At 57.1% G+C, this 22,012-nt stretch overlaps 2 protein-coding genes across 2 annotated transcripts; both read right to left on the reverse strand.

Annotated features, from left to right (window-relative positions):
- Positions 1–252: 252 nt before the first annotated feature.
- MYBPH (myosin binding protein H) lies at positions 253–8,593 on the reverse strand. Its single transcript, XM_047704954.1, has 11 exons — positions 8,304–8,593; positions 8,075–8,209; positions 7,126–7,293; positions 4,622–4,710; positions 4,083–4,278; positions 3,764–3,903; positions 3,032–3,191; positions 1,630–1,766; positions 1,306–1,498; positions 946–993; positions 253–538 (listed from the first exon to the last, which is right to left on the reverse strand). The coding sequence occupies exons 1-10, from the start codon at positions 8,533–8,535 to the stop codon at positions 977–979; spliced, it is 1,467 nt and encodes a 488-aa protein (XP_047560910.1). The 5' UTR covers positions 8,536–8,593; the 3' UTR covers positions 253–538; positions 946–976.
- Positions 8,594–11,838: 3,245 nt separating this feature from the next.
- CHI3L1 (chitinase 3 like 1) lies at positions 11,839–19,361 on the reverse strand. Its single transcript, XM_047704961.1, has 10 exons — positions 19,041–19,361; positions 18,833–18,862; positions 17,737–17,938; positions 17,158–17,214; positions 16,256–16,406; positions 15,096–15,220; positions 14,055–14,178; positions 13,415–13,597; positions 12,718–12,834; positions 11,839–12,479 (listed from the first exon to the last, which is right to left on the reverse strand). The coding sequence occupies exons 1-10, from the start codon at positions 19,063–19,065 to the stop codon at positions 12,339–12,341; spliced, it is 1,155 nt and encodes a 384-aa protein (XP_047560917.1). The 5' UTR covers positions 19,066–19,361; the 3' UTR covers positions 11,839–12,338.
- Between the last annotated feature and the right edge of the window lie 2,651 nt (positions 19,362–22,012).

A 22,012-nucleotide genomic window follows, 5' to 3' on the forward strand; every position in this document is an offset into this window, starting at 1 on the left:
GTTTCCAGAGAAGAGTGTGTCTCTTCCTATAGCTATGCTCTCGGCATAGCAAACCCTGAATGTGAAAGCCAGATGCTAAAAAATCTCTTGTCTGGAAACCTGGAAACCCCCCTTACATCCTGAGTCCCCTCCCACTGGCACCTTCCTCCTGGTGTCATATGTGGAGACCTCCTCGTGATGACGCGCTCCACCCCCCTCGCTGTGACACAACCCCTCCTCCATCACAACGATGCTCACCATCAGAGGCCCCGGCACTGGAACACATCACACACTTTTATTTGAGCGGTTCTCACCCAGAATGCACCGCTCTGCAGGGGCACTCCAATCTTTGCATCTCCAGGCCCCCTTGTGCCCAGGAAGCCTGGCCTGGGGCCTGCCAGGCCTACTCCTGGCTCCTGGGCTCCAGCCTCTGGGGGAGGGAGACTAGGCCCGTACCAGGGAGCAAAGCCCTCAGCCGTCACCATGGAAATGGGGCTCTGGGGCATCTGTGGAGCTTGATTCTGAGTCTTGTGGGCCCGACCCCCCAGGTCTGCAGCACCTGGCAGAGAACACGCTTCATGAGCCCAGGGTTTGACAGAGCTGGGCTCTACCTGTCCTGCTGAAGCAGTGAGACGGGGCAGAGGGACACAGAGGCCCTCTTTCCTTCCCAGGCTTCCTGCCGCAAGGGCCCAATGCCCAGCGCTTAGCTCTGCCCCTGCAGCTTTGGAATCCTCCCCTACTTGTCTGGAGCCTCAGAACCATCTGGGAGGGAAGGTGGGACACAGGTTGTTGTCCCCTCTTTGCTGAAAAGGAAACAGGCCCAACAGAATGCCCTAGACTAGACCCCTGTCCTATGTGCACATTGCCAGGGACAGCAGAGTTGTCCGCAGAAGGGACTGCCACCTTCCCCGTCCCCTCCACCCCCAGCTCTGACTGTGCCCAGAGGCCCCGGGCCCAGCCATTTACCATCCTCCTCGCCGCAGCCTCCTGTCGCTCTTCAGTGTGTGGCTGACGCTGGAAAAAATGCCACAGTCAGAGTGGGGGAGGGGCGTGTCTGCAGGGGACCCGAGTTGGAGGTAGTGGGACGAGAGGGGCTCAAGGCTATATGTCTTCACCCCAATCGATCAGTTTGGGTGACAGACTCTGCTACCTCCGTTCCCTACACTGGGCTGTCCTCCCACTTGGAAAATCCTTCCACTAGCCGGACCTCTCCGTCTTTACTAGCCCTCTGTCTTGCCTTGATTTCCAGCACCCAGCCTCATCTAGCCCAGCAGAAGAGGTGGCCTCTATGAAGGGACGGTCCCTAGCGAAGGACGTTCCTCATACCTTTCCCTTTGACCTCCAGCCGGCAGTCCACAGATGCCTCCCCTAACACGTTGACAGCCTTGCAGGTGTAGACCCCAGAATCAAAGGGGCTGGGCTTCCGGATCTCCAGCGTGCAGACGCCTTGCTCAGAGAGGGCGCGGTATTTGGGGTCACCCTGGATGTTCATCTTGTTTTTCATCCAGATGATCTTGGGCTAGGGGGGCATGGTCAGAGGAGAGCTGAGGAGGTTGTGGGCTGGAATGGGCTTTGAAGTTGCTGCCTGGGAAGATTCCCCATCCCCCCTGCCCCCACCCGTCCAGGACACAGTGGGGCTTCAGCCCTAACCTTGGGTGATGCTCGGACGCTGCAGAAGAGCTGAGTGCTGTAGCCGGGGGTGGAGGTGTGGTCAGCCAGGGGCTGGGTAAATGAGGGGGCTTCGGAGAAGTCTCGCTCCACAAACCCCTTAGGTTTGGCAACAATATCTGGGTTCAGGGGATAAAAGGCAAATTTGAGATTCCAGGAGTAGACCTCTAGAACTGACTTCATCCATTTTCCTAAAATAATCACTGTAGCTTACATTTAGATGTCTTATTTAATCTACATCGCGTCCCTCTGCAAGAGCGAGTTTGTTATTACTACTTGACAGATGGGAAACTAAGGCCCTTCATGGATGAGTGGCTTGCCCAATATCACTTCGCAATTTGGGGCTTAAAGGGTAGACAATCACGTGATGACCATGGCTCTCTGGGCAGAGAGCTGGTGGTTTGGAGGATGATCTTAGCATCAATGAGGGCAGGAGACAAGCCATTTCATTGTTGCTGTGGGGTACAGGAGCTCCACAGCAAGACCCCAGGCTCTCGGGAAGCCAGGCGTGGCCAGTGTGTGGGAATTTAGAGACAGAAGGCCTCAAAGAGGCAGAGGAATGCCAGCACCATGCCTGGGTGGGTCAGGGAGAAGACAGAGAGGGCAACGGGCAGGGAGACTGGGTAGATGAGATGCTCTTGGCTGAGGCTGAGGACTTGTAACCGAGAGACACACCCTTCATTTCTGTTCGTCTTTGGAGACCTGACTGGTTTTCTTTTTTTAAACGAAAATGTCTTTCTAGCTTTGTGCAGCACACGCTAGTGTTAAAATTTGCGTGTGCTTTCCCGAGCCCACACAGACTCCGCGGTAGGAGGAGAGGAGGCCCGGAGATCGCAGGGTGACAGGGAACAAGGGTTTGACATTTCATATTTGACGCAAGCATGTCACAGGGCTGTGTGGACACAGTAAATACCTCTATCTCTCTTGTCCATCTCTGTGGTGTTATATGAGGGTCAGAAGGCTTGTGTTTGAGCCAATTCACCAGACTCTACCTCCCCACGCATCCTGCCCCCCAGAGTAGTTCCCTTGGGACACCATGCGTGAGCCCCTGTGACCCCTGTGACGTTGGCAGCCACCAGCAACTTTGGAATAAGCGCGAAGCCTCCCGGGAGGCACGTCTCCTTCCCGTGGGTTTGCTCTGATGTGTTTGTTAAAATCAGTCCACCACATGCACTTCTGTACCGTCCCTCGTGGGAACGGGTGAGCATGTGCATTGCTGCGGAGTCGGGGCGCAGAGGGCAGAGGGCACTCTGGTGAGCCGCACCCACGAGAAGCCCACCAGGAGGGGTGCTGATGCCCCAGGACAGGCCGAGCCCAGCCGGGGACAGGCAGAGGGGTGCATCAGGCGGGCCTGACTTGGTTTTGGTCCCAGGCCCAGACCCACCTGCCTTCTGGATGCGGGCTAGCTCCTTGGTGGTCGCGGCCGAGGTGCTGAGCCCGCACTGGTTCTCGGAGAAGACCCGAAAGGAGTAGGCGTTTCCCACGATGAGGTCAGAGATGGTGCAGGTGGTCGGGTGGTAGCGCTCCAGCACCGTGAACCATTGCTGCGGGGACCCCGGCCCGGTCATCCTCTCCTCTGACCCCTGCCCTTCCCCTCCCAGCTCTCCCTGCAGCCCCTTCCTCAGAGGGGTTCATTCCATGCCTTATCCCAAGGGAGCTGAGCCATCCAGCTTTGGGAGAAGGGGTCCCTGGAGCACTCAGATGACCTCACTAGGGTCCTCGGAGAGTTCTAGATTCTTACTGCTCCAAGTGTGGTCTGAGGACCTGCTAAGTCAGAATCACCTGGGAACTCCTGGGAGGTGCGAGATCTCAGCGCCCGCCCCAGACCTACCAAGTTAATCGGCATTTTAGCAAGATTCCCAGGTGACTTATTGGCACATTACATTTCCAGAGGCACTGCTCTAGATCTGGAAGGGCCTCCCAGAGCCCCCCTTGCAGTCTTCAGGAGGCAACTGAGGCCCACAGAGGAAAGTGATCTTGCTAAAAAGCCATAAGAGGAGTCAGGTTAAAGGTAGTTAGACTAGAACTTGGTCCCTGACTCTTGGAGGGCTGGACCTTCCTGGCCACCTTGGCCACTTCCCCCAGCCCCGCCCCACTCTGCTCCAGCAGGCCTCACCCCTGTCTTTTTGTCTGCCTTCTGCACGGTATAGCCCAGGAGCTCTGTGTTGCCTGTGTCCTGGGGCGGTGTCCACTCAAGGGCAGCGTTGCAGCCCCAGACGTCCAGGAGCCGGATGCTGCTGGGGGGTCCAGGTTTCTCTGCAGGACCAGAGTGCGAAGGCGAGATGAGGGGCAAGTCTGGGCTTGCTGCAAATTCCCCACACCCACGATCTGGCTCCTGTCACACTCCCTGGCCTGATCCCATCAGCCATCAGCTCTGGGTGGGGTGGGAGCTCTGGGTCCCATGCAAGGCAGCCCTGCCTCCCCTGGTCTCATACCAATCACCAGGATATTGATGGCTGCCTTGGCCTCCAGGCCTTCCAGACGCACTGTGAGCTCGTAGCAGCCCGAGTCGGAGCGCTGGGCCGAGCGGATGAAGAGGATGGAGTCCTGGTCCCCGGTGCGCACATTCACCCGCTGGCTATCCAGGGCGTGGCCATTATGGGTCCAGGAGGCCTGAGGCTTGGGACTCCCCTGGGAGGGAGGAGCTTTCAGGTGCAGGAGATACCAGCATCCCCTTGCCCACTCAAGTCCCGGGACCTCCGGAGCTGGACCCATCAGCCCTTCCCAGGAGACGCAGGTGCTGCTCACAGCCTCCCTCTCCAGGGGTCCAGCCATCCCTAGGACCACCCACCCCATCCACAGGCTGGAGAATCACAACTGAGTCACGTGTACAATGGAGGGAGGGTGAAGCTCCCTTGGTGGGTCCATGAGGACCGACCCCCATGAGGATCCTGACATTTCTCCCTCTGACATGCCTCAAGTAGGGACCCTGAGTTCCATCCAGGCTGTTATCCTGGGCAGGGGCCACACTTACCTGGAAAGGGATTTGCAGGTTGACTGGCTCTCCCACCTGGCGGATGTAGGTCTGACGAAGGTGGCGGGGGACTCGGATCTTGGGGGCCTCTGCATCAAAGGGAGACAACGTGGGGTTTAGGACAACGTGGTGTAGGAAGCAAGTGGTGAGGGTTGCTGGCGGGGCGGGGGGCTGGATCCTAGGTGTGTTCTGGGGCTGCCTGCTTGTGGGAAAGGCAAAGCTCACTAGTGGAGATCCCGGGGCCCAAATCCCCCGAGGCCCTTGGGGAGTTGAGAGCTGAGAGCTTCCAGGAGGGCAGGGCCCCCATGGTGTGAACTAGTAAGCATCCTGGGCACTCCCTTGGTGCCCGAGCCTGCCAGGCTGGGATTTACTCTGCAGCCCAGGCATTCCTGGGCTCCAGATGGGTTCTGGCGGGCTCCTTGGCTCCCCCTAGTGGGGAGCAGGTGCTGCACCTGCTGGCCTGGGTTCTGCGTTCTGTTCCGGGGAAAGGTGGCCATGCCTTCTTCCCCGTAATCCAGCCCCCTCCATTCCACAGCAGCCCAGAACCTCCAGAGAAGCTCCTAGGAGATCCATTTGCCCATTTCTCTGTCAGGGGCCATATGGGAGGATTAGGATCTTTTCCCTTCTTAAATGAGGCTGGAGCAGTTGTACCCCCTTCACCTCTGTCACCCCTCCCACTACCTTTCAGGCTCCCAGTTGGGAAGTCCTGCCTGAAATCTCACTTCAGTCCCATGCTAGGGCGGGGAGTCACCTTCCTGACTAATCAGATGCAAACACCAAAGCCCCTGGGCCTTCCAAGGGAGGTTGCAGCCGCCATCGTCCCCCTCCCCCCCGGGGTGGGGACAGGAGCAGGAGCGGCGGGGGCTGCTCAGCGGCAAACAGGTGGCAGCAGTTGGTCAGTGGTACACAGGCGGGAGGGGAGGAGGCGGTGAGAAGGAACACTGTGTCTCCGAGGATTAGCTGTGCAGGCACTTGGCCCTGGGAGTAAGGAGTGGAGTGCTCCAGGGGCAGCTGCAGGGGGCCAGGAATGCTTGGCAGCTCCAGGTGGCTAAGAAGGGACAGCTGAGCAGCTGAGGATTCTGGACAAGGTCCCCACCCTGCCCTGCCTGTGAGGAGGGCCTGGCTGGTCCCCGTTTGTTCATGGCCTCCCCCCCCCCCCCCCCCCCCCCGCCTTCTCTCCAGGAAATCCCCTTCTCTCCTGCCAGAGGAATTTTAATGGAGTCGTGGGTGCTGAGTCTGGCTGGCTCCCTCCAGGTTGGGCCTTGGAGTAGAGGGCCCTGACCTCCGTACCCTCTCAGAGTCTGATCTCCTGGCGTAGTTCCAGCACCTTCCCGGTCAGGAGGGCTTCCTGGCACCTCCAGGCCAGAGCCCACCTGACCATACAGTGGCTGCTCGCCCAGACTCAAAGGATGGGAGGGCCGCAGAGAAGACTCCCCGATACTTGGTGACAGGAATGGTCCCGTGTAGGAGGCAGGTTCTGGAATTGCTGCTAATAGACTCAATGACCTCAAGGGAGTGCTTGGGTCCCTTGGGACCTGCTTGGCTTGGAGGGACAAGCTATCACAGTCTATGATTCTAATCTCCCTGACCCCATGCTTCCTACATCTCTTGGGCCCTGAAGTTGAGAAGTATTTCCTTGAATCCAAATGTGACCTCTCCTGTGGCTCTGAAGCCCACTCTTTTTGGAGGCCTTGTCCCAAACTCTGGGGGCCAGAGGGTGCAGGGGAACAAGAAGGAAGGTACAGAAGGCCTCAGGCCACCTGCTGGCCTGTATCTCTCTTCACCCTGGGCCCTGGGCTGTCCCCAGAGACCTCAGATCAGCCTAAATGACTCACTGCCATTAACAGACTGAAACCTGATCGGCTCCGGGAAGGGAGCAAGGGTAGGCTTGAGGCTAATGCACCCTGCAAATAGAACTCTTAGCAAAGGGACAGCAGCTGGCCTCCAAGGTCCCCGCACACTGTTGCCCTCTGGGGATGGAGACCACTTCGCAGGCCTGCAGGCTCTCGTCCTTCTCCCACTAGAGACGTAGTGGGATAAGAAGCAAGCAAAGACTTCTCTCTGCTCCAAAACCTTTGGGAAGATCTGGAACCCAGTCCATAGGACACGAGCAGAAAAGGGGCAAAAAATGAGCTTCCCTGGTCGCTGAAGGGATTCCGATTAGACAGGAGGAAGAACAGAATGGCTCTTAGCATTGGGACGCTGAGGCAGGTGACCTGGGGAGCTTGAACTTTCATTTCTGGGGTTCTGGGAGCCCCTCTCAAAATGTCTGGGGGCTGGGCCGCTCGGGGAAATGGCCTCTTTGACCTCCAGAGGCTTGCTACTAAGGAACTTGGAACTTTCTTAAGGCAAAATGGTGATAGCATGTGGCTTGTGCACGGGAGAGTGGGATGGGGGAAGACGACTGTCCTGTTTCCTCTGTGCCTCAGCCTCAAGTTTCCCTACCTATCACATAAGGTGCCTGGGAAGGGCTGGGGAGCAGGAGGTGAAAGGATGGGCTTTACCGATGATCTTCTGGATGTGGACAGGCTGTTCTAGCACAGCTGGCGGGCCAGTCCCCGCAGAGCTCACCGCAGACACACGCAAGAAGAACTTGTCCCCCAGAGCCAGTTTCCGCACGGTCAGCTGGGTCACCATCAGGGGCCGGGCGTTCACGGGCACCCACTCTGAGGCTGGAGAAATGGACAGCAGGCAAGGCCCTGGCTTCATGACCATGACCATGGGCATCCGTCTCAGTGGGGCTTTTCTCCTCACTGGTGATCTGGGGCAGCTGACCTCCCTCCCTGGGCCTTACTTCCCCCTTGCTCTCCTTCCCTGACTTCTTGTCAAACGGTATCAAAGATACCCGGTGTGAGAACCCTGGAACGGTGCTCAGAGAAGGTATCGCTAGAGTCTGGAGAGGGTTGGACACATTTGCCAAGTCACACAGCAAGGTAACAGCAAAGGCGTAAGCCAGGCTGAACTTGGCCACCATGGAGGTGAACGGGACAGTGACAATAGGAACTGGGCCACTGCCCTGGTTCCCTGTTCCTCTTCACTGTCTTCTCCTCTTAAGTCTCCCCACTCCCAGCTTCTCTGTTCTCCCCTCCCACTTGCCCTCGCAAGCAGGCTCCCCCAGGATTCAGCATCTCCTTCACTTCTCATCAGGGCAGCACCCCAGCGGCCCCGATCCCTCTCTCCCTGTTACTCACTCGGAGGTTGCCTGGAGCTGGGGGATGGGGGTAGGGGTCTCCCGGGGGGTGTCATTTGGACACGGGGTTGGACGCCCCCCTGCCTCAGAGATCCATGGGGTGAGCAAGAAGCGGTGGATGAGCGGGTTGAGGGGACCACTTGCACTTTCTCCTTCGGTATGTCCCCCCCAGACTGGCCCAGCTGCAGGGACTGGCGCTTGTCGTCACGACACCTGCAAGCCCACCTCCCCTGGGGGTACACAGGGCTTAGCCCAGAGCTCACCTCCCTCTCGGCAGAGCTCCAGCACGTAGCCCTGGAGCCCCAGCCTCCCTAGGCTCTCCGGTGGCTCCCAGCTCACGGTCACCGAGCTGTCATTCACATCCTCCAAGGCCAGCAGCAGCGGGGCGCTGGGGACGTCTGAGGGAGAAGTAGGGGGAGATGAAGAGGTCTGTGGTGGAGACCTCTCCCCCGCCACCTGCTTCCCTCCTCTACCTGGCCCGCCTCTTGTCACCTTCACTTGGAGGTGCAGGTTTAGTGGCTTGGGGGGCCGTGGGGGCCGTGGGGGCTGCAGGGGCCGGGGCCTGAGAAGCAGGCTCCGGTAGCGGCGTGGGAGCCCGTTCTTCCCCGGCAGACTCCAACGCTGCCACTTCTCCAGCGGGGTCTGTGGTGGGCGCCTTGGCCAACTTAGAGGCAGACTCTTCTGGACCACAGTCGGGGGCCTCCGAGGTGGCTTTCTCAGTCATTGTGGGGCTGGCTGGCGGTGGTCAGGCTGGAGTGTGCCGGGGTCAGTGGGGGAGGAGCTGGGCCTCCAGGGTGCCAGGATACCGAGGTCCAGGCTTATATAGCCAGGGCAGCCCCACCCCCAGCCAAATGATGATTCCCAGCTGTGGGGTCAGGTCAGGCAGGGGGACCGGGGGGCAGGGAGATGCCTCAGCCAGGAATAGCTCTGGGGGAGGAACGCAGGGTCCCTTGAGGAGCACAGTAGCTCGTCCATCACTCCGACTGGATCTCAGCAGCCAGGGTGTTGGTGCCCAGAGGGGAGGACAGCCCAGATGGGTGAGAAGGGGCATTGCCGAGAGCCGGTGCCAGGGGTTAGGACAAGAGCTTCCATCTGGAGAAGGAACCCAGATCACGCTTTTTGTGTTTGGTCTCTGTGGAGCCTCTTGTCCCCAGGGTTTCTCCGCCTGGGTGCTGGGACCCAGACAGCCTGAAACAGTCTTCCCCGGGGAGCGCTCCCAGCTTCGTTTCTGGGATCCCACACTCCCCTCGGCCTCCCATGCCCTGGACACTCTCCCATGTGCTGTGTGGGGTTGAGGGTTCTAGAGCAGGAGGGGATTGCGATATCCAAGGTGGGTTGGAGGAAGGTCTTCCAGCAATGGGACCCCAGGAAGGGAACCTAAGACCCCCGGTTACTGATTTTGCTGGAGAGGCTGGAGAGGACCCAGTCTCCCCAATCCCTGTGACAACCCCCTAGCCCTTGGCAATGAGATAAAGTCATGAGGCAGAGCTGGAAGGGACCCCAGAGGAAGACAGCACTCTGAAAATTCTAGGCTCTTCGAAGCGGGGGGCGGGGGGTGTACAGGGGGTATTATGAGGCAAGTACAAGCAAATGTCTACTCATGGATTCATTCACCCAGTAAAACGTTCTGACTGGTAATCATTTAACAAGCTGGAAAATACCACGTTTCAAGGAGGAGGGGAGGCGATGGGAACAGTCATTGCGGGTGGGAGCAGCAGTCCAAGACACCCCTTTGGAGAAAGGGTGATGGGATCTGGTAAAAATGGGAAATGGGCGTATCTGCGACCCAGCAGTGACAGCCCTGGAAAGTGTCACCCGTGCCCAGGAGACACGCATGCGAATGCGCGCAGCAGTGTTATTCGTAATAGCCCACACCTAGGGAAAGCAGCTGGCCCTCCACAGCTCCCCGTGACCACGTGCCCACCACCTATAATCCAAACTACGGGACGGGACGAGCCAACTGCAGCCCCAGGCAACCTAACGGATCTAACAGTTTCGCGGTGCACAGAAATTCTTAAATTCAAACGCAGGCAACCCCAGGCTCTCTTCTTCCAGGGGTTTCTGTAGGTGGTGAGATGCCGAAGGGAGGCAGGGGAGGTCAGGAGTGGCTGCCTCCAGGCGGAGGACAGGGTGTCTGTGCTGGTGGGGTTTTGGGGGACACTACTAAGGTTTCATTTCTTTTCCTGGGGTGGGGTTTACACAGGTTTTCACCAGTTAGTAATTCTTTTTCTTTTCTTTTCTTTTCTTTTTTTTAAGATTTTATTTATTTATTTGACAAAGAGAGATATCACAAGTAGGCAGAGAGGCAGGCAGAGACAGAGGGGGAAGCAGGCTCCCCGCTGAGCAGGGAGCCCGATATGGGGCTCCATCCTAGGACCCTGCAATCATGACCTGAGTCAAAGGCAGAGGCTTTAACCTACCGAGTCACCCAGGCACCCCGCACCAGTTAGTAATTCTTTAAATGAAACAAATCCATTCTGTGCCCTCTTTAGCATGTATCATACATCCTGACATTTAAAAGTAAATACACATGTCATTTATTCATGGCCCTTGGCCACACGCAGCCTCTCCCCCTTCCCTAGGCCTGGCCACACAGGAGCGTGGCTGCCTCTCACGGCTGGCTGTCCTCGCTGTGGAGTGGCAGTGGAGGGCCTGGGTCCGGCCCTGACTGGTTGCCCGCACCCTCTGCCAGGTGACTCAGTGTCCTGCCAGGCAGGAGGCGGGCCCTGGAGACCCGATCCCCATCCCTGGCCTCTGACTCCGCAGCTATAAGTGAATGTGACTAACTCTGCCGGACCCTGAGTCAGCCCTGCAGAGCTTGTCCCAGGCTGGGGGAAGGGTGGCTCTAGGGAGGAGGAGGGGTGTTGGCTGTCCTGGAGGGCTCGTAGCCCCGGGGGTTTTGAAGACCCTGGTGTGGTGGGATGGGCAAAGAGCGGAGATTGGGGAATTCCTGGCCCCACTGGTCTGTGATGAAATGCCAGGTACCACTCTGAGTCTCTGGCCAAGTTCTTGCTTTCATTGCCTTTAGCAGGGCTGTGACCTTGGGATCAGCTGCATCTGTTCAGCTCCAGCTGGTTCAGATTTCAGGGTGTCCAATAGGTACTTCCTTCCCTACCCCTCAAACTAGTGTCACAGACCACTAGGCCAAGTCACAGATGGTTGGAACATAAGGGAATCCGCACATAAATTCTCTTTGATTTTGGAGTGTGCCTCTGGACTCTGGACACAAGGCAGGCCTGGGTCCCTGGGAACTCTCTAGCAACCAGATGAGAGCATTTCTACATCATAAAGGCTGGAAGATCTGTTGGTCTTCTGAGCCCATCCGGTCTCAGCTGTATTCCCGGCCCACTTGCCTGCCACCTCATGTCCCCAGGCAGCCTGAGCACAGCAGCCTCCTCCCTGCTTGGGTTGAGGACCGAGTATGTCCCTTGGGAAACAGAGGGCAGAGCGCTAGGACATCTGACTTACGTCAGCCCAGCCATGGAAGGGGCTCCTTCAGGTCATGAATCACCTACTGGTCTCTGGGAGTCTCTGAGGAACCTGGACGGCCATGTCTCAAGCCCCCTGCGGAGGCTCTGGGCCTGGGCTGGAGGGAGGGTGCAGGAGGACACTGGGGTCTCCTTCTAGCCCTGAATGGCCAGGGTCAGGGCTCTTTAGCCGGGCCCTGGGTTGGCTCCCTACCCCTCCCAGGAGCTCAGAGGAGATGAAGGGTTGGATTGTGGCTTCCTTCCTCCTACCTGCTGGCCTTCAGGAAATAGAAAAGTTTCTTTCAATGAGGAACTACGTCAAGAGGTCTGGACTACCGTAATATCTGGAAGGCCGTGGTCCACGGCGGATGGATCTGAGGAGGCTGGCCTCCTTGTGGGGACTCTCTGGGGCCCAGCAGAGGCCAGGGTAGCGTCACCTTCTGCACCTTCTACAAGCTCCAAACCCCCAGGCCCAAGAGAAGAATCCAGAAGAGACGAGGGAGGGGAGCTCAGGGGGTCCCATGGGGCCACAAAGAGCCCGAAGCAAAAGCGCCAACATGTGGGGAGCCCTGGGTTCTGGAGCTTTATTGAGCAGCAGCTGCAGAATTAGCAAAGGGAAGCGGGAGGGGCCACGGGATCCCATTGCTGGGTGCAGGCTTCAAGTGGGGCTTTGCGGAGGGTGTAAGTAGTGTGGTGGCTGCTTCGTGAGAGATGTTTGGCTGCTCGTGCTGGCCAAAGTGCCCTTTGGCAAGGAGGCCTGGGGGTAAGGGAGTCTAAGAAATCTCCTTGTGTGGGGCTGGGGTCATGGGGCATTTTCACAAGTCAGTAGGCATGTGCTGACCCCATGTCTTACAGTGTGCTGGTCCCCGGGCCTTACCCGCCCACGGCCCCACCTCTACCTGCTGGTCCCCTGGAGCGGAGCTCAGACGGCTCCTCTGTGGCCGTCTGCGTGGGGTCCAAGGGAGGGAGACTGAGGCTCAGTCAGGTACTCCGCAGGGCGGGCTGTGAGGCTCTGGGCCAGCAGGGATGCCCCCTAACCCCACGGTGTGCAAGACAGAGGTTAAGCTGCAATGAGCGCGTCCTTGATGGCACTGGTGAGAGGGAAGTGCACGCCTGTGCTGCAGAAGGCACCCCGGAAGTCATCCAAGTCCAGAGCCCACACCATGGCACCGGCCAGCTGCCTGTTTCTCAGGTACTGCACCTGGCAGGGAAGACCCAGAGGGGGCAGAGCTGGCTTCCCGGGGCCAGAGTGTGCATGGGGCGAACGTGCTGCCTGGGCCCCTGCCTATGGGAGGGAACAGCAGGCACCTGAGAACTGAGCCACCCCTCCCCCATGACCCAGCACGGGGCGCCCTTGGGTGTAGGGGACCTGACTCTGGCTGCTCGGAGCAGGCGCTCCCTCTCCCTCTTCATCCTGGGACATGGCCTTGAGAACCTACCTTCTTTTGGACGCTCTCTTTATCATCATACCCCACCCACTGGTTGCCCTTGGTGGCATAGGGGACCTGCTGGTCATTGAGTCTGTGGACCGTGGCTTGGTGGAGGAAGTCACAGATCTGAGCAGAGAACAGGGCAGGGTGGCGTGGAGAGCTGGGTGAGATGGTGCAGGTCACCAGGGAGAGGCCAGTCCCCAAACCTCTTTCAGCCCCTTGCTTCACACACCCCCCACCCCGCTCAGGGCATCCCTCTAGTCCCCAGACCCCAATCCTCATGCTAATGTATGTAAACCAGATACAAATGTCCCAGGGTTCTGGGGGTGCCATAGCCAGAGAGCATGAAGGGGACTCTGGTTTGCCTCTGGCATCTTAAACAGGGATGTGGGAAATGAGGGGCTGACATAAGGACTGGCCCGAAGCGATACGGAGCGGCAGAGGCAAGGGTCCAAAAGGAACCTGCCTTGGTCTATTGCTCTTTTCTGGGCTGGCAGGAAAATCTCAGCTAGGGCCGGAGGGGTGTCTGGGAGCTTGGCGGTGCAGAACGGGTGTGTCAGCAGGAGGCTTAGTAGCAAGAGGCCTGACTTTCCCCCTCCCTCCTCCTCAGGGTGCGAGGTTCCCCAGAATATATGTTTTTATTCCCAAAGAAACAAAAGGGGGTGGCGTGGGAGGCTCTCCCTCAGGGCCTCTCCCTAGCTCATACCTCATAGTAGGCCAGGGTCCCTTCCTCCTTGGTGAAGAGGCCTGGCAATCCGGGCCCTGAGATTGGGGCCCCCACACCGGAATTGGAGGAGGCCAGGGTGAAGCTCCTTCCAAAGGTCGGGATGCCCATCACCAGCTTGTTCGCTGGGGCCCCCCGCCTCAACATGTAGCCCACCGCATAGTCCTGGGAGGGGAGGGGAGAGCTGTCAGCGGGGCTGCGGGTGCAGGACGGGCAAGACCCGACAGTTCCCCACTGCCTGGACAGGTGGAGCTCCAGGGGTGCCTGGCAACTAGGACTCGCTTCCTTCTGGGAGCTGATAATTACAGTCGAAAATGCATTTTGTAGCTGCATTCTCGAAAAAACGGTCTTAGGTACAGGAAGTGATTATTACTATTGGCAGCCAATCAGGTGGTTGGCTTAGGTTACACACCAAGTGCAAGGCTGGTCTAGACCAGACTCCTGCCTCTTCCCTTCTGCCGCCATGGAGCACTCGCAGATTTTGGGCCTCAGTTTCCTCATCTGCGGAGTGGGCCCCATAAGCCCTCCCTTGAGGGGCAAAGGGTTGGTGTGTGAGCACTGGCAGGTGGCAGGTCTCTGTGGCCCCCTCCTGGCCAGCCAGCCTCTCCTTCCAGACACTCACAGCGTTGTTGAATCTGTCGGAGCTCGCATCCATCTGGCCTCGGAACAGGGGGCTGTGATGGCCTGTGGTCTGACGCCAGGCTCCGTGAAAGTCATAGGTCATGAGGCTGATGAAGTCCAGGTGTCTGGAGAAGAGAGGTCAGAGCGGGAGGCAGGGAATTAGAACGGCTCTTGGCCTCACATCCATCACCCCAGCACGAGGGGAGAAGGGCAGGCAGGCGACCCCGAGGCAGGCCCCGTAGAGCCCCGCGGTCCACTGTCCGGGCTGCCTGGCCTCTTCTGCCATGCCCTGCCCTGCTGGATTTCCTAAAATCTGTGTCTTCGAGTCCACTGAGACATCAGCCCCGTGAGGCTGTGAACTGCTCATCTCCACGTGCGGGAGAGGGCTGGGAGAGGAGGAGCTGTGGACAGGGGAGGGTCGCCTACATGTGTGAAGGCACCTGGAGGCATCTAGCAATGCAGAGTGTTATTGCTGCTTCTTCGCTGTGTCTCCAGTGACTAGCGGGGTGGTGGGGCGGGGGGAATGGGGGCATGCCTGGAGCAGAGGAAATGCCCCGAGGTGGCTGGCTGCTTTGTATATCATTTCCTACTTCCTTTTCCACAAATGCATTCAGAGAAACTCTCTCAACGCATTAACACAATATCCCATATGAAAACGGAAGGACAGGGGCACCTGGGTGGCTCAGTGGGTTAAAGCCTTTGCTTTTGGCTCAGGTCAAGATCCCAGCATCCTGGGATTGAGCCCCACATGGAACTCTCTGCTTGGTGGGGAGCCTGCTTCCCTTCTTCTCTCTCTGTCTGCCTCTCTGCCAACTTGTGATCTCTCTCTGTCAAATAAATAAATAAAATCTTAAAAAAAAAAAAAAAGAAAACAGAAGGACAGGGATTATAGTGCCCCATTTGACAAACGGAGAGACTGAGGCATGGAGTGAAGAAGAGACTTGCTCAAGGCCACACACCCAGTTTTTGGAAGAAAGGGGCTAGAAACCCAGTCTTGTGACTCCACATGGAGTGCTAGGGCAGGGTGGGGCGGGAGACTCACTGGGATATCTGGGCGATGTCGTAGCCACTGTCGATGGTCACCTTCCCCGCGGACACAGCGGCACTGAGCAGCAGCTGCTGCTTTGTTTCCTCCTGGGCTTCCCTTGCGAACTCAGCCTTCATTTCCTGGTTGGGAGAGAGGCAGGTGAGGGACAGGGGCCCCCGCTGTGTGCGAGGGAGCCTTGTGACAGAGGCCGAGGTCTCAGAGCATGTCATTGACCTTCCCTATCTGTGGGAACCCCACCCTGACTGGGTTTTAGGGGGAATGCTAGAGCGGCCAGTGGGTGGTCCCACTTTGGGCTAACCCACCCTTCTCCTAAAAAACTGCTTGGACCGGTCATGTCCCCACACCCCACACATACCCATCAGTATTCAATTGCTCCCTGCCCCGGGAGGGACCATGAGGACTAATGGTGGTCCTCATTGGCCCACAGATCGTGTTGGAAAAGATTTGTTTTTCAGTCTGTGTTTTGTTCATGCCAGTACAGGAGACCACAAAATTTAAGTGGTCTTTAAATTTATATCCAGTTGTCTTTAAGATTTTATTTATTTATTTATTTATTTGACAGAGACAGAGATCACAAGGAGTCAGAGAAGCAGGCAGAGAGATAGGGGGAAGCAGGCTCCCTGCTGAGCAGAGAGCCCGATGTGGGGCTCGATCCCAGGACTCTGGGATCATGACCCGAGCCGAAGGCAGAGGCTTTAACCCACTGAGCCACCCAGGTGCCCCTCCAGTTGTCTTTAAAATTAAAATGCTGTTGGTGCTGTGGACAATTCGTTTAGATAGTCCCTCTGCGCCTGCGGTCACGGAGACGCTTGGGCTGCCCTTATCCGAGGGGGCCACGTGTCCCCAAGGCTGTGCGTGCTGGTGAGTGGCATCTGTTTGGAACCAAACAGTGGGTAATGCCGCTCCCCCACTAGGTGGGCGCTCTGCTGAGTGACCTTCTGCCTCCAAGGACCCCACCGCACCTCCTACCACGGTCACAAGACAAGCCAGTTTGGCCTTCCCCCATGGGTCCCCAGACTCTGCAGCCTGGAGGCCTCAGCACCCCCCTCCACCTGCCCTCAGGGGACCAGCTGCCCAAGACAGCTCCTGCCTACGCCACCCCTTGGAGCCAGCCCACGTCACTCCCGCCCCCGCTTCCCCTGCACGGCCAGCACCTTGACCAGCCTGGTGAAGTAGTGCTTGTCTCTCCGCCCAGGGTGGAGCCAGGCCAAGTCCAGCCCGTCGAAGCCGTGGGTTCGCAGAAACGGTGGCACCGACTTGATGAAAGTCCTGCGACTCCCGGACTTGGATGCTATTTTAGAAAATCTAGGGCCCGAATCACCCCAGTGGAGTGCTCAGCGCGGACAGGCTGGTGGTCTCGGGCATCTCAAGGGGTTTCTGAGGCCTGTGAAGTGGGGGCCTGAATCCCAAGTTCCAGAAGGGCGTGGCTGGGACAGGACCCACCTCCAGGCATCTCATCAGAGCTCTGGAGCGGCCAGTCCCGGGTTCCAGGCCCTGCACTCACGCCCACTAGCCAAACAGCCTTGGAAGGGTCATAACCCCCATCTCAGTTTCCTTGTCGGTGAAGTGGGGATCATTAACGTGTCTCACGGTGCTGTTGTGGGGTTCCCCTGTGATCGTGGCTGGATGGGGTGCCTGATGCTGAGTGATCACCCAGTAAGTAGGAGCAAGTATGGCCATGACTTGCCCCCTTTTTTGGGCCTGCTCCAACCCTACCCACCCCAGGGCATGCCCCCAGGCTCTCCACACTCCCCAGTTTTCCATTCCTTCCCTCTCTCTCCTTCCAGACCTAAGGGCAGTATCTCTCAGAAGTTCTGTGTTCTCAGGTCTGAGAGGCAGTAAGTGGAGCATCTGTAGGGAGTCAGAAGACCCACCGGCAATGTACTGTGTGTCCCCCTCTCTGGGCTCCGGTTTCTTCGCTGTACATGGGGTGCCCCCTGACAACCATTTGGGTCCCCATGCCAAGCCCGTCTGCAGCCCCTGTGGCCCTCTCCAGTGGGTAGGGGAGACCTATGCCTCCTCCCCCTTCCATCATCCTCTGGGGATTGGGTCCTACCTTTGAGAACCAAAGTTCCATCCTCCAACGGATAAGAGGGTCTTCAGGTTGGGGTTCCTGTGGGGCACAGGGAGGCAGGAGGGCCGGGTGGAGTGAAGCTGTTGTAACATGGGCCCCATGGGTGGGAGGCTGCTGCAGGCTTCTAGCATTGGGTGGCAGGTCTTTCCCACCCTTGAGATTCAGGGTTGTAGGAAGCATGGACTTTGGGGGGGGGTGCGGGTAACTCTGAGGTAGGCGGCCCGTTTTTATTTCCCCTGAGCGGGGAAGCCAGGAAATGGCAAAATAGGGTCATGAGTATTTTCCATGTTCCCTCAAGAGTCACCCCTGGGGGGAGAGAGGGCTCCCCTTCCCCAGGGGAGCTCAGCTGGCCTTGCTCTACAGCCTGCCTCTGTCATCACTGGGTATGGCCCAGCACGTGCCCTCGTCACCTGCTCCCCGCAAAGCCCAGGCCCTCCAATTCCCCAGCCAGGGTCCCAGGGACCATCACGCAGCTTCCCGAGCCCAGGCACCCTGCCCTGGGACCAGCCAGCCCGTCTAGCCCTCCCCCCTACCTCCCGTCCTGGCAACCTGGGGCCCAACCTTAACTTGAGCATGTTCAGCGTGTCATAGAGGGTGACATCATTCCACTCCCAGGTGTCGATCTCGTTGTTGCTTATGTTGGCGAAGCTGTAGATGACGTGGGTGCACAGGAAGGGGTCGATGGCATCTGGGAAGCAGCTCCCCAAACTGTCCCTATACTGTGACCAGCTGCTGTAGTAACAGACCAGTTTGTACGCAGAGCCTGGAGAAGAAGTCTGGGGTGATGCCCAAGCCAGGATGGAGCCAGGGGCCTCTGGCTGAGCCCCTGATGGTGTACTGGGGGCCGAGATGTGAGCCAGGTTAGCTTTCTCAACACAAGGGGCTGTCTCGGTTCCCTCTGCTTCTGATAAAAATAAGGCCTATTCTGAAAATGTTTTGAACAATTAAATGCAGTGGGTGAATATGCCGCAGACTAAGGACAGGGCACTGTGTATGGTGAGCATGGGGGCTGGTGAATAAAGGGAAAAGGGGACTCAGTGCAAGTAAAAAAGGCTTCCTGGAGGCAGTGGCTTGGCAGGAGAGGAGGGACCCAGCCCCAAACAGTTAGCGTCAGAAGACCCTGGCCGTCAGAGTGGAGCCTCGTGGAACCTGCAGGGGGTCATCGATCTGGGAGGCTCTGCTTCTTCTCTGCCTTCCTTCAGGAGTATCCCTAACTTGTAACCCACCCAGAGGGGGCGCGGTCCCCAGTCCCCCTCAGCCTGTCCCACAAGCTGGGGCATGATCACAGCGGACCAGGAAGTTCTTCCTCTCCTCATTCCAAGTCCGCCTGCTACAGAGTAAGCCTTTTCTACCCTCTCAGTTACGGAGGGAGAACAGTGGGCATTGCTCGCCCCCGCTGCCCCTGGGCCCATCTGCGGTGCCCACCAGGCCATAAGTCCAGGCCTTTAGTGGACCAGAGCCTTGGAATGGTTTTTCTTTTGAAAAATTTCAAATACACAGGAAAATAGAGGATAGTATCATAATCATCCGTATGCGTACGGCCTTGGTTTAACAAATGTTACTGTTTCTGAGTCATTTGACGCACAGGAGAAACTCCTGTTCTCCCCCCTGCCAGGATCTCCTCCGCATCAACCTCCCCACAAAGAGGGGTACTTACAGCTCTGGAGCAGCACCAGGACCACGAAGCCTGAAGAGAAACCCAGAGTCAGAACCCCCTGTGAGGACCTCCTGCCCTTCCTTCTGCTGCTCCATCTCCCACCCGGGCCATCAAGGGATTAACAGCCTCTGTGCTGCGGCCCCCTGGCCTGTTTGGGCCTCTCAGCCTGAAAACCCACAGCCAAGCTGGCCTTGACTGGCCCCCAGACCTGTCTGAGCCGGCCTTAGCACCATCCTGGCAGTGGAAGAGCGGGCCCTGGTGTGGCCTGGTCCTGGGTGCTCAGCTCCTATGTTCAGTCGCCGAGACGGCCTCTTCCCAGGGCCTCATGCTTCCTTTTTATACCTGTCCCCTTCCACTCCCACGAGCCCCCAGACATCCCATTTACGGGAACTGAGCTGTGTCAAGGAAGGAACTACAGGCTGGGACGTGGCCGGGGAGGAGCACTGCGAGCCACCAGAAGATTGAGAAACCCTGGAGAGTTTTGGAAATTTGGGGCAGGTTTCTGGGGGGCATCTGCCACCCACGGGGTTGATGATCTGGTGGCTCCTGGGTGAGTGACCCAGCCTCCTTCCCAGCCACCTTCCTTGTTGCACCTGCCAACCCCGTCCTCCCCTCACTTTTCTGCCTGCAGTTCCCAGGCTTTTCTGGCTGCCTCTCGGTTGGCATCACCAGCCCTCCGCCCAGGCCCTCGGCCAGGTGGAAAGCTGGCACAGCTGAGTTCTGTAATCCATAGCGCCCCAAACAGGCAGTTATTTACTTTCTCCCCAGGCCTGCCACATCCTGCCTGATTCACTCCCCGACTCAGACTTTCTTTCTCCAAGCCTGGTTCCCACAGCCTGGTTGCTGTGCTGATAATTTAAGGGAAACCAGGGGAGGAATGGAAAATTAACCGCCCCACGCCACCACTGGCGGCTGCTCTGAGGCCTGAAGCTGTTTTGCTTCCTTTTTTGAAATTCCAGTTCCAGGGAGAGGGAGGTATTTTCCCGCAAGCCTAGGGCTGCTGCGAAGGACCAAGGAGTTAATCCCTGCAGCTCCAGATTTCCCCCAGGAGCAAATAATCCCAGAAGGTCGAGAACCTCTGTAAGGGCTCTCAGTGATGCTTCTGACACCCAGACCTCACGATGTCACACCCCTCCCTCCCCCGCCCCCAAGTCCTTGAATGACTCCTTATCACTGTCAAAGTAAGAACGGAACTTCTTAAGGAGGCTGTGCAGGCTTTGCCCTTTGTTTGGGGATACTTCCTTTGGTTAAAGATCCAGGGCAACTCCATTCTCCGCAGGCTGCGAATTAATGAATAGGCGGTGAGTGAACATTTCCAAACTCCAAGAGCCAGAGTGGGTCAGAGGGTTTCTTAACAAAGTTCTTTTATTTGTACCCTAACGTTAAGTAATAATCCGACACTGGCCACCGCGGTTTCACAGGCCTCTCTGGGTGAGTGAGGTCTCTCCCCGCCTCCCGCTCCTCTCCCTTCCTCTCTCTGTAAAACTGGAACGACTCCTCTTTACTGGTCGAGGGGTGGATAAGAAATGCTTTGTCCAGAGTCACTCTCTGTGTACCAAAGGGTCACTGCCTCTCCCTTCTGAGGCGACTGCCTCCTTTTGGACCCTACAGGGTAGACTGCAATGCCAGTCAGCGATAACTTTTCCTCATTCATTGCACGCTGAGAAGGGGACTTCCTCTAATCGTTAAAAGAGGTATTACAAAGTCACATGCAATAAAAATGTGTTCAGGGGCGCCCGGGTGGCTCAGTGGGTTAAGCCTCTCTCTGCCTTCGGCTCAGGTCATGCTCTCAGGGTCCTGGGGTCGAGCCCCGCATTGGGATCTCTGCTCAGCAGGGAGCCTGCTTCCCCCTCTCTCTCTGCCTGCCTCTCTGCCTAGTTGTGATCTCTCTCTCTCTGTCAAATAAATAAATAAAATCTTTAAAAAAATGTTTTCATTATGGGGTGAAGTATGACTTCCAATTTTCAATCTCCCTTTGTTAAAAATTAGCAGTGAAATAAAAAAAAAGCGGTGGAAACCAGCCGCTTTCTTATACGTTCTCATTTATGACCTATCTTCACTTGTTAGCCTCGTCAAAATCAGGGATACAATTGTTTTTGTCAGAGAGCCCATACTTACGAGCCCATAGGCTCAGATTGGCACAAGTCTTGTCCTGTGTCCCTCTTCAAACCAGTTTATTAATTCCACATGTTCTATAGGAAAGTGGCATCGTCACAAAAAATGGCCAAGATATCCCTGTGCCAGCCTCAGCAGTACTGGCTAAGGGTCCCATGGCTCAGCCTCTCCCAGCCTCATCTCATGTCCCCCTCTTCCCTGCACTCCACCCATGCCTACCTTCTTTTATATCCTTATATATGCTCTACCCTTGCCCACCACAGGGCCTTTGCATAGGCCATCCTACTTGCCTATCAACAACCGAAGGGCCTGAAGTTTTAAGCTGTTTGCAAACTAATGAGACAGCCAGTTTCCTGGATTCTGGCAGAAGACACAAGAATCCTAGGTCAGAGACGAAGGACTTATTTGCACAACAAGAAGCATGAATTTCATGTTTGTGTCATTTTCTGTGATGAGAAAGCAGCTACTTTGAATTGCGGTTTGGACATTTTCTAGTATGATAATGCTGTTCACACTCAGAGGCTGGACATTCAGATAAGGACCCGAGCTCAGATTCCTGCCACAAGCTCCTGCTTTGCTTTTCCTGACATACCTTTTAAAAGAACCTGATATACCTTTTAAAAGAACCGTTTACAGTTGAGCCTGTGAAAAGTTAGTGACCTCCACCCCAACCACCTTGTAAGTAATAGGTGTTTGCTCTCTATCTCCTGCCTCCAGAGGACCACCCTTCCTCCTGCTGATTACCATTTATCCTTGTTTCTGGGATTTTTAAGTAAAAAATCTTGTGACTTGACATTCCTCATGTGACGGTATAGAAACTGTGCCTCCAGTCAAAATGACCCCAGGGTTTTCACTTCCCCAGAATGGGAGCTCTGATGCTGGAGGTGCCACCAGCCGAACCCCTGGGGATGGCTTGTGCCTCTTTCTTCAGCAGGTCATAATCTGCATTTACTTCATTTAACACACAGCTACGGGCCCCCAACACACTTCCCTTGGCCCCACATTCCGGGGGTGGGCAGGAGTGACTTCGGAGCAGCCCAGGTGGGTGCTGTGTATGCAACGTCT

Source organism: Lutra lutra, chromosome 15 (genome assembly GCF_902655055.1).
Source record: "Lutra lutra chromosome 15, mLutLut1.2, whole genome shotgun sequence".
NCBI lineage: Eukaryota > Metazoa > Chordata > Mammalia > Carnivora > Mustelidae > Lutra > Lutra lutra.